The sequence below is a fragment of the Bos indicus genome, chromosome 13, assembly GCF_029378745.1.
Source record: "Bos indicus isolate NIAB-ARS_2022 breed Sahiwal x Tharparkar chromosome 13, NIAB-ARS_B.indTharparkar_mat_pri_1.0, whole genome shotgun sequence".
Classification (NCBI taxonomy): Eukaryota; Metazoa; Chordata; class Mammalia; order Artiodactyla; family Bovidae; genus Bos; species Bos indicus.
This window is the reverse complement of record NC_091772.1, coordinates 60,321,871-60,338,505: the sequence shown is the minus strand read 5'-3', so window position 1 is coordinate 60,338,505 and position 16,635 is coordinate 60,321,871. Positions and strand designations below refer to the sequence as shown.

The 16,635-nt window shown below is 50.1% G+C and overlaps 1 protein-coding gene across 1 annotated transcript; it reads right to left on the bottom strand.

The window, feature by feature from the left end:
- Positions 1-393: 393 nt before the first annotated feature.
- On the bottom strand, positions 394-16,314 carry SLC52A3 (solute carrier family 52 member 3). The gene is made up of 5 exons (XM_019972773.2): positions 16,179-16,314; positions 6,086-6,708; positions 3,956-4,455; positions 2,130-2,253; positions 394-1,309 (listed from the first exon to the last, which is right to left on the bottom strand). Exons 2-5 carry the CDS (start codon positions 6,650-6,652, stop codon positions 1,097-1,099), a joined length of 1,404 nt encoding a protein of 467 aa, XP_019828332.2. The 5' UTR covers positions 6,653-6,708; positions 16,179-16,314; the 3' UTR covers positions 394-1,096.
- Positions 16,315-16,635: the final 321 nt, after the last annotated feature.

The following is a 16,635-nucleotide window of genomic DNA, read 5'->3' as shown; positions in this document are numbered from 1 at the left end:
TCCAGGATGCCTAAAAGAGAGTCCACCGTTAGCCATCTGTTTTCTAGACGCTTCTCTGTGAGAACAGGAGTGGAAAGGATATGGAGAAGGGAACATCTCTTAACCCTTCTAGCCACTTCTAGGCTTTGTTGATTGTCACTCCTGTTATTACTCTTGGTCATCAGATCAGGACATGCTGGGTGCTTCTCCCTTTTATCCCTGTGCCAAACCTATGACATAGGTGCTAATAATTCACATTTTGTGGAAGAGGAAACAGAGGTACATAGCAATAAAGTGACTTCCCCAAGGTCACATGGCTTATAACAGGCGGCTCACCCTCCCAGCTGTTCCCCTTCTAACACCATCCAGCTGGGTGCTGCAGAACCGCTGTCGACGTGAAAAATATTCACAATCTAAAAGTTAAAGAGTTATGTTTTATTCAGCGGGAATTTTTAGGACGTCAAGCCTGGGAGGCAGCATCTCAAGTAATGCCGAGAGAACTGCTCTGAGGAGGTTAGGGGAGGAGCTAGGATACAGGAGTTTGGCCACAAAGGGCAGGTAGTGGAAACATCAATAGATTACTGTTATGAAGGAAAACCAGAAACTGCAAGGTAAGCAATTCAGCGCTTTTCTATGTATTTAGCATGAGTCTGGGCTCACTGAAATCATCCCTCTGACATGCACCTCAGCTATCTGGGGCCAGTATCCTGTGTTTTCACATCCTGAGTTTCCTCAGGGCTCACTGGCTCATGTTGGACACCTGCAATCGCTGGTGGCTGTGATATCCTTTGCTTATTGATATGGTAGAAAATAGTTCATTTCTCACAGTCATCTCTCAAGAGCTAAACGAGATCTGAGGAGCTAGAACAGCAGGCGCTGTGACAGAGTTGGGGTGGGCTGTGCTTTGCATTTCCATGTCCCCTGGGAGGCCCATACTATTCCCCACGTTTCCTGAGAGGAGTTTGTGTTGTACACAAAAGTACTCAGACTCTGCCTCCCTTCTGGTCTACCACTGGCTCTGTGACCTTGGGCACACACCTTGCCTCGAGATGTCCCAGTTTTCAGGAGTTAGTAATGAGGGCGGGGCCTTATGATGGATCACGTCCCTTCAGCTGGTTTAGGCGGAGCACTGCAGGCTGCAGAAGTCAGCGGATGAGAAGAGCCTCAACACGTTGACCAGCGGGAACATGACAACCGCTCCCAGGAGCGAGCCCAGCTGCACCGCCGCCCCGCACCATAGGAGGGCGCTGCGGCTGTGATCGCGCAGGATCACACCCAGCATCACCTTGACGTAGCTCAGACAGCCAGTGAACAGCACCCAAGAAACCACCTGCAGAGACACGTTGGGAGAGATGCTGAGTGAAGGTGACTTTGGGGTGAGCCCCAGGGGCAAAGGGCACCTCTAGGGTGACCTAACATGGCTAAGAGAACCCCATGGAATAGCCTCTAAGTGCAAGGAGAGCTAATGGGGCCCCCTGAGTTGACCTCCCCAAGGATAAAGGAGAACCCAATAGCTTTCTGTCCCCCATGATCAAGTCAGGACTTCCCTGGTAGCTCAGCTGGTAAAGAATCCACCTGCAATGCAAGAGAATCCAGTTCGATTCCTGGGTAGGGAAGATCCCTTAGAGAAGGGATAGGCTACCCACTCCAGTATTCTTGGGCTTCCCTGGTGGGTCAGACAGTAAAAGAATCCACCTGCAATGGGAGAGGCCAGGGTTTGAGCTCTGGGTTGGGAAGATTCCTTGGAGGAGGGCATGGCAACCCAAAGTTGCCTGAAGAATCCCCATGGACAGGGGAGCCTGGTGGGCTACAGTCCATGGAGTCACAAAGAGTCAGACACAGCTGAGCGACTAAGCACAGCACAGCATGATCAAGTCAGGGGCAACTGGGAGAAGGCTACTGCTGCCATACACAGTGGAGAGTGTGGCGTTCATGGGAGAGTCTGCACTGTCACCTTGGACCAGCCAACTAACCTTCTGAAGCCTCTATTCCCCAATGAGAGCATCCCTCCTCCTCCCCACACCCACCTTGAGCTTCCTGAGCAAGTAACCACAAAGCACTTGGTCAGTAAAAGGAGCTGTACTCTGGGTCTCCTAGGCCTTGGCTAGGTAGGGGTTGGGGGTGGATAGCGCCACAGTCCAGACACTCACGATGAGGACTTCTCCACCCCAGTGGCCCTGCATGAAGGGGCAGGGGCTCATCACAGCCATGGCCATGTTGTAGGCTCCGAAGCTGGTCCCGAGCACTGCGAGGACTCCCAGGAATGGCAGAGACCTATGACAGAGTTGGGGGGGTGGGGTGTGATTGGAGGACTGAGAAGCCTGAACATTTGCTCCTACTCTCCCACCCAGCTCGAGCTCCAGGGGGCCACATGGAGTGGTCAGCTTCTCTAGGTTTAGAGGTTAGACCCATGTGGAAACTTCCAGGCTACCCAGTTCAAGTGCATCAGTGAGGTTCCTGAGATCAAGACTGGCACAAGTCATCCTGAGTATTAACAGCAAAGCCCAGCATCCCAGCAGAAGAAACAGAACAGATTCTGGGGCTACACAAGCCTGGTTCAAATCCCAGTTCCTCCTGCAAGACTGGGCCCTAAGCCTCAGTTTCTTCACCTGTGAGATGAGTCTTATGTGGCTGGGAGAATGCAGGGGAGCAGAGTGTGTAGGGCCTGGCCCTGGTTGTGGGCCCACCTGGTAGCAGCTGTTGCTATTTCCTCCTGCAACACCTCGCACCCACTCTAGGAAGTTGGGCAGATGAGTGGGAGGCTTGGATCATGGCACCGTGACTGTAGGGTGTGCTATGCAGCCTCGGGTGACCCTTCTTCCCTCCACCCTCAGCTCTCTGGTCCACAATGTGAGATTTGCATGATCCGTGGGCCCTGGTAGCCGGCTCAGAGGCACTGGTGACCTTCTGTGTAGCCCTCGGTCTGACCACTGAGGACACCATCCTTCATTTGAGGCCTTTTCCCCGGGATCTCCCCATCCACGCTGACAGGTTAGAGTGGAGGGCTGCCTACCTCTAAGGACACTTTCTGTCTCAGGATTCTTGGATTCTGGGACTCTCAGATTCTATATTTCTAACATTCTGGGCATCTCAGAGTCCACAGATCTGCAGCCTCTGGTCTGTTCCCTCAGAGATCTCCAGCTTCGCTCCACAATTTTCAAACCCAAGGGAGAAAACTCAGCTTTCTGGCAAACGGACATCTGTCCAGCTCTCCCATCCTCATGATCCCTCCTTCCCTGGCAGGGGGTGGGGGTGGGGTGGGCAGGACTAGGGGAGGTGGGGATGGCAGGTGGGGATGGGCAGGGCTGAGAGGCAGTAAGGACAGGCAGGGCAGAGGAGAAGGTGGGAGGCAAGGGGGACCTAAAATTTCATGACCCCAAGGTGGGTGTTTCACCTGTGGGGGTCTGAAGCCCCTGCATCAGAACCACTTAGGTTGCTTATTAAAATTTGGAACCCCAGGCTGACTCAATTTGTGTTTTATCAATTTGCTCAGCCATTCTTCTAGAATTACAGCTGTAAGAGGGCCAGTATGGGCCGGAGGCAGGAGGGCAGGACTCAAATCCTGGGAATTAGACATGAGCAAACGCTTTCTTCGAGCCTCAGGGTTTCCATTTGTAAATAGGAGCCTCGCTTCTTGCCTGCTTATTCCTCCTCATGGGCCAGTGGTGGTGAATGTAGACCTGACATGCGCCAGGCACTCACTGCTCTAAAAGCTTTACAAAATTAGCCCCCAGCAACCTAAGAAGAGCTATTATTCTCCCCATTTTCCAGATTAGACTCCTGAGGCCCAGAGAGGCGTCCAGTATCACAGAGCTAGCAAGTGGCAGAGCCGGGACTTGAACACAGGCAGTTGAGCCCCAGACATCGTGTTCTTAACTATCCCACCTCCAGCCTGATAGGTAGGCGCGGTGGATTCTCGGTTCTGACACGAAGTGCACCCCCAACCCGAGCTCTCCAGGGCCAGGTGAGGGCAGACCTGTTAGGCAGAAAAATGGAGAGGAAGCAGGTGAGAGGGCTGGCCATGGAGCTGAGGGTGGCGGACAGGTGGTAGGCCACAGGCCCGTAGGATAGGCAGGAGTAGGTCTGCACCGAGGGCAGCACGCCATTGGTGAGCGCGTTCACAAAGGCCACCAGGACGTAGATGAAAGTCAGGTGGGCCAGGTGCTGGGGGGCCGTCTTCTCCTCCGGAGGGTCCTGGGCCTTGCCGCTCTCCTCGGGGGGACCCAGGTCCTTCCCTTCCTGTGGCCGGATGGAGTTGAGGGTGACCTGAGAGGTGAGGAGGTCTTCTATGGAGGCTTCCCAGCGCTTGGGTTGACGCTGGAGGAAAAAGAAGGAGATGAAGCAGCAGGCCATCATGAAGGAGAGCAGAAGGAAGAAGACCAAGGGCGAGAAGTTGGCGGGCAGGTAACGGCTTTCCAGGTGGATCCCGGAGGGTGCTGTCCCAGCGAGCTTGGACACCAAAGTGCTGCTAGCTCCCTGGGAAAGACAAAACAAGGGCCAGTCAGATCCCTGGGTGATTTTTTTTTTTTTTTTTTTTACAAATTGAAGGTTTGTGGCAACCCTATGTTGAGCAAGTCTATTCGTATTTTTTCCAACAGCATTTGCTCACTTCCTGCCTCTGGGTCACATTTTGGTAATTCTTGAATTATTTCAAACCCTCCACTAGCAAAAAAATTGTGACTCACTGAAGGCTCAGATGATAGTTGACTTTTTTTTTTTTTTTTGGCTGCCCCACACAGCTTGTGGGCTCTTCATTGTCTAACCAGGGATTGAACCTAGATCCCCTAAAGTGGAAGCTGAGTTCTAAGCTCTGGATCACCAGGAAATTCCTAGATAGTTAGCACTTTTTATTAATAAAATATTTTAAAATTATGCTATGTACATTGTTTTTTTAGACACAGTGCTATTATACACTCAATAGACAACATATAGCGTAAACATAACTTTTATAGGCACACAAAAAGTTTGTGTGACTTTTTTATTGAGATATTTGCTTTATCGTGGTGGTCTGGAACCAAATCTGCAATTGTCTTCGAGGTCTGTGTGTATACAAGAAATACTAGGCATTATCATTATTATGTAAGTGATGGATAATATACGCACAGCTACTATGGTGAGGATAATATATGCTCACACTGACTCGCTCGCTGGGCAGCAGCACTGGATCTGTATCAGCCTGTGCGTGTCCTCTGACAGCGCCAGTGCAGCCCCCACTTTAAGGAGCGCGGAGGTGTCAGGACAGAAGCTACAGCTCCGCCCACTCAATGCCCTCCAGGGCTGGCAACCGAAAATATGCATATTCAGAGATGGGGCTGGCTTGAGACAGAACAGCCCCACCCAAAGGCACCCTGTGGTGACTGTTTTCAAGAGATATCATGCATCTAGATTTATGTGAAATTTCAAAACATTTGAATGTTATTAACTAATTCAAACTCTCAAAAAAAAAAAATCTTGCCTGTTATGGTGGCCCAGGCCACCAGTTTGCAATCATTGCTGCACTGCTGCGGTTTGGATCATATCAGACACATATATTGTCCCACATCCAGTGAGAAAGTTTGAAGCTGTAAACACATGGGGTAGCGTCTAAACGTTTATCAACGTCTAAAGTCTGTGGTTCTCAAGCTCGGTTGTACATTAGTGGCACCTGGGGACTTTTCAATAAAGACACGTTCACAATCCCTTATCTGCAACTCTAAAATCCGAAAGGCTCTGAAAGTCAGAATATTTTCGTGACTTGGTTGACAGCAACATTTGAACTGGATATGAAGCTGTTTATAGCCCTCATCTGCCTATGGGGCATGAATGCCCTGGGCTGCGGGCTGTGGGGATCGCTGTGCCCATTGCCGTGTCACAGGCCCTGTCTTAGACGTGGGGTAAGTGTGTTCTACGATCTGAAACTCCAGATTTCAAAATACACCCGACCGCAAGGATTTCAGAGGAGCCCCACCCTAGATATGTGTGTGTCTCAGCAGTGCCCCCAGGTAATCAGAAGTGCTGTTGGGTCAAGAATACAGGTCCACCCAACATCTAGGGAACACCAGCCCTTGGTAAGATCTTTCTTGTGACCAAGGACAGATCTGCAACGACCCTGAGAGATGCCAGATACCTGTGGGCTGTCCATGTTCCTGGTGGTCTCAGGGCTCAGGGTGGTGGCCGATATCTCTGTGACGTTGACGCAGGTGCTGAGACCCGAGCCCTGGGCAAGAGCCACCAGTGCAGGCAGGAGGCCGCTGAGTCCTTCGCCCACAAAGAAGGTGGTGAGGTAGTAGGTGGGCAGCCTGCTCATGAAGGGCAGGAAGGTGACAGAGGAGGTGCAGTCCACCAGGGCCAGGAAGAAGGTGAGGACCAGGAAGGCAATGCTGTGCCGGCTGCCTAGCACCCAGGAAGTGACGTTCCAGAGGAAGGCGAAGAGGGTGCAGGCGATGGTGCCCACCCCCAGCACGGTGAAGACAACGGCCACCTCGGAGAGGCAGCCGGGCCGGAAGTGATGGAGCAGGGTGACCAGCAGGGGGCCGACGTTGGCCAGCTGGATGATCACTGTGAGGTAGGAGGGCAGATACCAGCCCTCCGGTAGCTCTGTCACCAGCAGGGGCAGCTCCACCCAAAGCCCGTTGATGGCCACCCAGGAGCCCATCCCGAACGTGCAGACCAGCAGGTGTATCAGGAAGGCCATGGTGACGTCCGCCTGGGCCGGAGGCAGCTCCCTCCGCAGATCAGCCTGCAGCGTGTCTGATAGAGAAGAGTATCAGTGAGCCATGTCAGGTGCGTCATATAGCAAAAGACGGTGCTTCTGGGCCCAGGGTTTTCTCTTATTATTCCCCTCTCCGTGAACACGTTGGCTTTTTATTAGCAGAAAACATGGACAAATCCCTTTATAACTAACCTTTCAGCAGGGAAAGATTTCCTAATCATGACTCCTAAATCCAGAGTCCACAAAAGAAAAATTTGATACTGAAGGAGGAAACAGAACAGGCTCCATCTTGGGCCTGACTGTGGACTTTGAGCTAAATGCCTAGTATCTATGGAAATGACATACCAACTGGAAAACCAGACCCCCCCCCCCAGATGGAAGAGCCCCAGGGCTCGTACCTAGACTCTCCCTCACCTAAAAGAATACCCTAATTGTATAACCGAATAGAATCATAAATTTTATTATGCTTACTGGGGTATGATCACAGGCCTATTGATAATTGTCCACTGTTAACTACCTAGGCCTAAGGCATATGAATCATGGGTTAACTTTGATTGTATCTTTCTTTTCCTTTGTTCAGACTAGTTTCAGGGAATTTGGGGAGGTGGGTTTGGGCACGTACATTTAGGGTACATAAGGTTTTCACAAAAACTGATCGGGGTCCTTGGCTAAGAGGAGACTCTGCCTTGGGCCCGCTGGTGTAATAAACTGCACTCCACTATCTGCATTGTTCTTCTGAGTGAGTTTGTTTCCTGGAATGCGTGGCTACAATAATACATTCTACTGCATAAATATTAGAACACACAAAAGCAAGCAAATAAAACAGCCTCTGCAAACAATGACAAAAAAAAATACCAAAAAGAAGATCAAAAGACAGATGATATCCGGGGCGAAAATACTGCAATATAAAGCACAGACAAAAGGTTCATCTTCCTAATATGTCAAGAGTTTTTGCAGATTAAGAACAAAAAGACCCAACAGAGAAGTCGACATAGGATATGAACAGTTCAGAGGGAAAAATACAAGTAAGTCTTAGACCGTCCCCTTCATTCACCATGGGAAATGTCAATCAACAGTGACTCCATTTCTCACTGTGAGATTGTTCCAAAGCCATGAGTTATACACGAGGTTACTATTGCTTGCAGTCTTGTTGATAACAGCAAAACATAAGAGACAACCTTTGTGCCATTCACAGAAGAGAGGCTAGTGGAAGAGATGATGGCCTGTTGGAATAGCACACACCTGTTACAAAGAGAGGGAGGTGGGAGAGCTCACTGGTTGGTGGATGGTGACAGGCCTCAAGGCTGAGTGGATAAGTGAACAACATCAAGGTAGGTGCACAGTGTATGGTCTTTTGGACTTAGGGGAAGAGGAGGAAGAATATGTTCTCTGTATTTGCGCAAAGCAGACTTTGAAGGACACATAGAAACTGCTGGGATGTTTGCAGCATCTCAGTGTAGATCTTTTTATATAATTTTGATTTGTGAACCATGTAAACACAGCACACTATCTGTTACAAAAATGTGGTTATCTGATATAAAATTCCAGTCTGGAGTTCTTCTTCTCAAATTATAGAGCTCCATCTCTGGACAGGCCCTTGGAGACCGCCTGGCTGTAGCCCTCTAGAGCCATGCTGTGACCTGTTTAAGTAAAGTGAAGTGAAAGTCGCTCAGTCGTGTCTGACTCTTTGCAACCCCATGGACTATACAGTTCATGGGATTCTCCAGGCCAGAATACTGGAGTGGGTAGCTGTTCCCTTCTCCAGGGGATCTTCCCAACCCAGGAGTCAAACCCAGGTCTCCTGCATTGCAGGCTGATTCTTCACCAACTGAGCCGCTAGGGAAGCCCAAGAATACTGGAGTGGGTAGCCTATCCTTTTTTAACTACCTTCCCAATTACCTGTGTCACACCACCTGTGCTGTTACCCTCAGTCTAAGAAAAAACAGTGGAGAGGGTTTGTCAACTGAAAAAAAAAATCAGCATCTCACAACATAAGAGCAGTGAGTTTCAGCTTTATTCAGGGACCTATGCAGGAAAGCTATGATCAACATAGACAGCATATTAAAGAGTAGAGAGACCACTTTGCCAGCCAAGGTCCATCTAGTCAAAGCTATGGTTTTCCAGTAGTCATGTACAGACATTAGAGTTGGACCATAAAGAAGGCTGAACACCGAAGAACTGATGCTTTCAAATTGTGGTGCTGGAGAAGACTCTTGAGAATCCCTTGGACAGCAAGGAGATTAAACCAGTCAATCTTAAAGGAAATCAGTCCTGAATATTCATTGGAAGGACTGATGCTAAGCTGAAGCTCCAGTACTTTGGTCACCTGATGCAAAAAGCCAACTCATTGGAAAAGACACTGATGCTAGGAAAGACTGAAAGCAGGAGAAAAGGGGGCGACAGAGGATGAGATGGCTGAATGGCATCAATGACTCAATGGACATGAGTCATTTGAGCAAACTCTAGGAGATGAAGGACTGGGAAGCCTGGCATGCTGCAGTCCATAGAGTCCCAGAGTCGGAACAACTGAGCGGCTAAGCAACAGCAATGTGAAGATTATAGCCAGGAAGACAGCCTCTCAGGTCTGAGGAACTGCTCCAGAGAGGTAAGGGAGGAGCCAGGATATATATGAATTTGTTGTTGGGAGTTACATGTGGTCATACATAAGTCTAGGTAAAAGATTAATGCCAGTCACACACCCACAGACACAGACACAAACTCAGCTCAAGTTAATGATTTTAGTGCTTTTCAATGTAAGGGAAGATACATGATGTCTGGGTCACTGGAATAATTCTTTCTTTGGTTTGCATCTTAACTGTCTGGGGGCTGTATATCTGAAACAGAATGCTTCATGCTGAATGCTTTTCCATCCTGAATGCCCCTCAGGAAGCACTGACGGTCAACTGCTGTGGGTTCCAACTTAATCCTTGTAGAGATGGGATGTCAGGCAACATTCTTTGTTCACAGAGTTGAGTGAGTAACTGGAGGCAGCTGCCTGAACTTGAAGCCAGGTCTGCCTCTGAGCTTACTGAATGATTTGGGGTGACTGAGTTTGCCTCCCTCTACCTCATTTCCCCTCTCTGTAAATCGACCTCATGGTTTGTAATGAGATGCAACGTTAAGGAGTATATATTGTCTTAACGGTACCTGGCGCATAGAAAGCGCTCACTAAGGGTTTGCTGTTATAGTTATTACTTTTTTCTAATTTGCACGAAAATTAACATATGAATATTAAAATTACTAAAGGAAAAAAAGAAAGTTCCCCTGGAGGTACTGCCTGAAATCACAGCTGGCATAGGTACCATTTTGGAGAGAAATGTTGACTGGTCCAATCACATCCTTTTTACAGATGGGGAATGGGGTGGGGTCTGGGGGGGTGGAGGGCCTCTCCGGAGGCTGGTGTTGCAGAGGCTGGGTCCTCTGAAGCAGATGGCTCCACTCACCTCTCCCCAGGACCCTGATCTCTTGGTTCTGCTCAACTCACATGGTCAGCCTTTAACTCCTTGTCTCTCTTCTAGAGCATGCTGGGGCAGCCCCTGTGGGGTGGAACTTCCTCTCCAGGTTCCCGTACATAGAGCTGACTCTCCAACCCCAGACTCTCTTCCTCTGAAACCCAATCCTCCCTGGGAGGTGGAATGCAGCCAGACCTGCTTTCAGTCCCATTTCACCACCTCCTGTCTGGGGGCCTTAGGCGAGTCAGTAAAGCTCTGTTTCCTCACCAGCAAGCTGGCCCCACTGACAGCCCAGGTCAAGCCCTGGCTCTGGGCGTGCCCAGAGGACCCACACAGAGAGGGCAAACTTCTGTCTTAGCCTGGCTGGGGCACCATCTTCACACCCATCTGCATCTCAGCTTTCTGCAGGACTCTGCCCCTCAGGAAACCTCCACTGGCTGCCGGCCCCAGGCCCCAGGCCCCTCCATTCAGGGTTTTCCTGGAGTGGGTGTGTCCTGGTACATTTGCCAGGGAGACTGAAACCCCTGGAGGGCAGGGGCTGCTTTGGAATCTCGCATTCTGACAGTGGTGGAAGAGCCTTTACAGATGACCTAGCTCCAGTTTGTGAACTGGTAACTCACTGGCTGCAGGCAAGCAGCAGATGTGTTATTTTGACGTGGGGTGAGTTGTAAATAATTAGTTACTGACGTCTGCAAGTCAGAAAGGATTTGGCAAACAAAACTCAGGATTTCTGGCTTCTCCTGAATATTCTGGAAGACAACACCAGGTCAGCTTGCCTACATGGCAACAATCACCCTTGGCCCTCCTTAACTTAGGGCACCCACCCGGGACCCTCCAAGCCTGATACACTGCAAACCCTGGTCAAGCCTAGCCCTCATTGTTGAGAGCAAGATGTGGCTTGCCCTGGATCCCGTCCTAGTAGGGGGCAAGGTGTGGGCTGGGATCCAACCTTGGGCCTCTCTCTCAGATCTGGACTCAGGTCACTGCCTCCAGCCACCTTACTGCTCTTGCTGCACTAGTGTCTAGAGGCAGACGTCTGGCCTCAAATCCTGGCTTCAACCTTGAGCTAATTGGCTTAACTTCTGGTGTCTGATTTCTCTTACACAAAATGGGAGGCTCCCAGTACCAACATCAGAGTTGTTATGACTATGAAACCTGCAAAATGCTCACTGATGCCTGATACTTCGTATGTGTACATGTTAATGATCACAATTACCATTTCAAAAAATGTGGCAATTGCATTTAAAAACACAGTTATCCTGAACACTTCCTGATACCACAATACACGTCATTTCTGAAGGCAGAATTTTGTCATCACTTCCCTCTAAACAATCAACAAGCAGGGATTTTTAGTCACCTGCTTTGTGCCCAGTGCTGTGAGGGGTGCAAGCAGAAAAGACACAGGGGCTATCCCCAGAGAAAAGTGTGAGGAAGAGGTGGGTGGGCGGCAGGACCCAGATGCATCATGGGCCAAAGCAGAGGCAGAGCTACAGGTAGAGGGGAGGGAGCAGTGGCTGGGGCTGGATGGAAAGGCAAGGTTCCTGCCCTACATTGGCCAAGGCAGGTAACTCACGGGCTGCAAAACAGAGGCAGTGTTGCCCCAGAGGATCAGTGGAGTGGAGGAGGGAAAAGACCTCTTTCAAAAGCCAGCAGTTCATCATAGCTTCTTAGCAGCTCACTGTACTGTCCAAGGAGACCCAGAAATAGGTGCTGGCTGTTCACTCCAACCTGAGACCACAACCTGTTATACAGCAGGCAGAATCTCATTGAAAAAAAGCTGACCCCCATCAGCTCCGGTAGAGTTCTGCCTAGGATGAGTGAAACACTTTGGAAGGAAAGAAAAGATGGAGCATTGATACTCCAAGACCAAGGTTACTAGCTGCTTCCCACCAGCCACTCTTCCTTCTTTCATTATTACCAAGACTAGATTTTTGTCTGGACAAATGGCCACTGAGCTAAAGGACTACATTTTCCAACTTCCTTTGTAGCTGGACATGGCTCTTGAATTAAGACCAGGCCAATGAGGTTGTAGGGGCTTCCCTTGTAGCTCAGTCGGTAAAGAATCTGCCTGCAGTGCAGGAGACCGGGGTTCGATCCCTGGGGTGGGAAGATGCCCTGGAGAAGGAAATGGCAACCCACTCCAGTATCCTTGCCTGGAAAATCTCATGGACAGAGGAGCCTGGTGGGATGCAGTCCATGGGGTCGCAAAGAGTTGGGCACGACTGAGTGGCTAACACTAACACTAATGAGGGTGTAAGAGACTTTGAAAAAATCTCCTTAAAGGAAATGTGCTCTTTTGCTCTTCCTCCTCCTGCTGTCTGGAATTTAGATGTGATAGGCAGAATGCCAGCAGCCATTTTGCACAAATGGGAGATGGTGTTGGGGCTAGACAGAGACTAGACCCCCTCTCAGGCATAGAACTGCCATACCAGCCCTGTTTTGTCCCCTGCTGGGCTATTTTGCTTGTTTTTTTTTTTTTTTTTTTTTAACTTTTATTTTGTACTGGGATACAGCTGATTAACAATGATTTGACAATTTCAGGTGAACAGTGAAAGCATTCGCTCATACCATTTTGCTTGTTTAGTGTTGTTATCAATAAGCTTCTACATTGTTTAAGCCACTCTTATTTTTTATAAATAGCAAAACACTGGCTAATTGGGCAGAGATATATGTTCAAGAATGTGCACTGACCAGTGATGGTAAGCAAAAACTAATGAATACATTGATCTCATTTACTATTAATGCCCTGACTCAGAAACTCAGGTCCTGCCTCAATTAGGATCTGATCAAAACCCAAAATCAAACGAAATGAGTTGTTGAGACACACCTTAAAGAGATACCAAAAGGAACAGGTTAGGAGTAAGTGTGGGGCGAAGGTCTTCCAGAAAAAAATGCAGGGAAAGAGAGAGGGACACGGAGGGAGGGAGCGGTAACTCTCACTATGGAATCTGATAGCAAAAATCAAAAGTGTAAACTGAGACTCAGTTTATATTGATAAAGACTGATTCATAATGGAGTCAAAACAGTAGTGAATATCTGTATTCTGAATAACTTTCTCCAGAAGCCTCAGACATGCTAGGAGAGACGGACAGAAGAATAGTAAATGGTGGGGTCTGACTCACTGTTTCACGCCTTGAGAGCAGAAGAAGGTGTAAAATAAGCAAGGATATAGAGGAGGCAATAAGTGGTATGCCTATTAAGGAGTAATAAGTAAATAATTAAAGGGAGGAGGGGAATTGGCAGAAGATGGTTACCTTTTTATCACCTGAACAGCTATAAAACTATGAGGTCAGCAACCTGGCCAGTTACACATTTACAAATAAGTAGTTTTCCTACATAGAACCAGTAAGAACATAAGATAGGGTAGTCATTTGGGGAAAATAAATAAAGCTGAATCTCTTTCTTATCTCTTACCCAGTCCCCGCTCCATCAAAAGAAAATCAATTTCAGCTGTACCAAATGTTTGAATATTTTTTAAAATTAAAAACCTCATAAAAATACTCCAAAGAACATATACACAGAAGGAACAGCTTGTGCAAAGGTCCTGGGGCAGCCTAGGCCAGTGTGGCTGAAACAGTGGGCTTAATGGGGAGCAGAGGGCAGACTGGGGAGGTAAGGGGCCTGAATTTTATTTATGTGCAATGGGTCCCATGCACTGAGAGCCCCAGTCCCCATGGCCCACAGAGATGAGTTCTCTGGGTCCTGAGGCAGGCAGCTGTATACTTTGAGGGAAGTGATTTGGCTCTACAAATCTCTATTTGGAAAAAAGTCATGGTGGTGTTATGGCCCAGCGTGACCCATCTCCTTTATGGCTCCCCTGCCTTGGCTTATTCCCAGGAGCCACACTAAGTGCCATGTGCTTCTGGAGCATCAATGGCAGTGGACGGCGGATGTCCTGGGCAGAGGTACCTGCCAATGCCGAGGCTGGGTGGCTTCAGAGATCTCAGGAGTGGCTCAAAGAGTGCTGGGGATACTGTTTAAAAGTGCATATCTCTGTTATCTGTTTTACAGTGGCTTTGCAGTTCTTGTTCATTCATTTACCCGGTATTCACTGGATACTTGCTATGTGCTGGACACAATCTCTGCTCTCAGGAAAGTGTGGGATGAAACAGTCGCTAAGCAAAGTAGGAACATCGAGCTAGTCAGCTGGTGATAAGGGCTGTGGAGGGAAGGAGCTGTCAGGGGGAGCAGGCAGTCGGGGAGGGCAGCTGGCAGAGGGAACCTGAAGGAAGCCTGGGAGTGAGCCATGTCAGGTGAAAGAGTAGTGGGGGGAGGGGACAGCAAGTGCAAAGGCCCTGGGGTGGGGCCTCACTTGTCCGCTCAGCCAGAAACAGGTCTTGGTGTGGAAAGCACAGCCAGGAGGCTGATGTGGCTATCGCAGGTCCCAGGGGGAGGAACTGGCCAGGTCACATGGGGCCCTGTAGGCAAGAGTTTGGAGGTTTCCTCTGAGTCAAAAATCTCCCCTGCTGGGCCAGCTCTAATTTCACTTTAGATAGAATCATGCTGGCTGTTGTGAGGACAGTAATGGAGAACCAGGGTGGAATCAGGGATGAAGCCTGTTAACCCCTTAGAAAGCTGGTGCAGTTGTCAAGGGGGAAAAGATAAAAACAGTGCTAAGAGTAACAGCTAGAACAATGGCCGCCATTTCTTACTGCTTGTCTCCCCAGGCCCAGCGTTAAGCACTTTACACACATTATCTGTCAAGTCCTCTCAACAATCCTGGAGGAAGCGTGGTAATTGTCTACATTTAATATAATAGATGAGGAAACCGAGGCTCAGAGAGGGAAAGTCATTTGCTGAGGTCACACAGCTAGTCAACTGAGAGCTGAGGTTTGAGCCCAGGTATATCTGCGGACCCAGCCCTCTTAAGCAGCGTGAGGAGGGCCCTGGAGGGGAGGGGGTTAGAGACCAGCTTCAGGGGCCAAGCTGAGCAGGATCCCTTTCCACTCACCTCTAGCCTCCCGAAGCACTTGGGCTGGAAAAGGGAGAGACATGTGATCCAGGCCCTGGACAAACCTGGGAGAGACTCCAAACACATCTGTTTCCCAGGCCCTTTGGCGACTGCAGGAAACCAGAAACCTAAGGCTTCAAATGAGACCCTTGACTTTCTCCTACAGCAGGTGGGCAAACACAGTGAAGCCAGAAGGACAGCCTCAGACAAAGGTGTCTCTTTCCTTCAGATTCTTGCATGAAAAGCTGTGTCCCAGGCCCAAGGGAGTGAAGGGAGTAGGGGTCAGGGGCCAGCACACCCCCACTGGCAGGAAGGGCCTTGTCCAGCCTTGACCATCAGAGCCCAAGCCTCTAAGCTTGCACTGACCTGCTCTCTGCTCTCTTCTTTATGGCATCACTGGGCATCAGCTCAAGGACGGGAGTTTCTGTGTCTATCTGTCGAGTGCTGCTTTCTCCCATGCGAGCCTGGCCCTGTCCTCTCTCCCAGTGTCCAGATGGCCACCTGGTTTGCGAACCTGCCTGCCTCAGCCGTGGGGGTTAAGTCAGCCAGGGCAGCTCGGACAGTGCCAGCTGACAGCATGGGCGCTGGCCACACACCGCTCCCAGACAAGGGTCTGAGTCAATATTACCCCAGGTTCCAGACTCCTAATAAGACTAGAGGGGTGAGGATGTGGTCCGGGCAGGAGTGAGATGGTATTGAGTGAACAGAACAGGGAGATAGAGACAGTTAAAAAAAAACCTAGAGGAAGAGGTGGAGACAAAAAGACAGAAACTGAGACATAGAAGGAAAGAAAGAATCAAAAGCTAGAAGCAGAAGCAGGCAGAAAGAAAGACAGAGGCAGGCCAAAGGCAGAGGTTGCAGTGAGCAGGAGGTGGAGGCAGGGGAGAGGCCGGGTGTGCTGGAGGCCTGGCCCGGGTCAGCCACCGCCCTGGCGCCCTGTGTCCACGTGCATCCAGAGGCCTTCACTTGTCCTCTCCACCGGCTCCCCTGAGCCTCATCCCATCTCTGCATTCCTGTCTCACAGACGTGGAGGAACCAGGCCCAGGGAGGAAGCAGTGCTTGCCTGCCCCCTGTCCACCCCCTGCTCAGCCAGGCTTGTGCTTACCGGCTGTGCGTTGTCAAGCCAGCTGCTCGCGCTCTCTGGGTCTTGGAGTCTCCAAAGGGTCTAAAGATGCCTGGGCTTTTAGGGCTTTGCTTCAGGGAGGAAGCGAGAAGATAATGGGAGCGCAGCCAGCCAATGTGGACCATGAGTTCCCTTCCTCCCTCACCCCTCTCCCAAGCCCTGGAAGGGCTTCAGCCCTCCCACGGGGCTGACCTTGGCTGGGTTCTCCTCCCCTCAATGCCCATCCCAACCTCCGGTCCCGGTGCCAGGCAGGGGAGACTCCGGCCCCCACCTGGCAGGAGCAGCTGTCTAGATGTCCCAGTGGCATGGAGATGCAGCCGGGCAGAGGTCTGTAGGGGCCCACTCGTTTGGCCTGGGGAGGGGGCGGGTCTGGAGTCCACCCAGCCGGCTCAGGTTGCCCCAACTCCAACCGGACCAACTCCAACAGGGGAGGAGGCCC

What these genes read in the sequence shown, in the direction of transcription:
- SLC52A3 (XM_019972773.2), bottom strand. Translation starts at nt 6,652, where the DNA reads ATGGCCTTCCTGATACACCTGCTGGTCTGCACGTTCGGGATGGGCTCC. An exon ending in TCCATTTTTCTGCCTAACAG is followed by an intron (nt 2,254 to 3,955) that starts GTCTGCCCTCAC and finishes ACTCTGTCATAG; the next exon opens with GTCTCTGCCATTCCTGGGAG. An exon ending in GGGGTGGAGAAGTCCTCATC is followed by an intron (nt 1,310 to 2,129) that starts GTGAGTGTCTGG and finishes GTGTCTCTGCAG; the next exon opens with GTGGTTTCTTGGGTGCTGTT.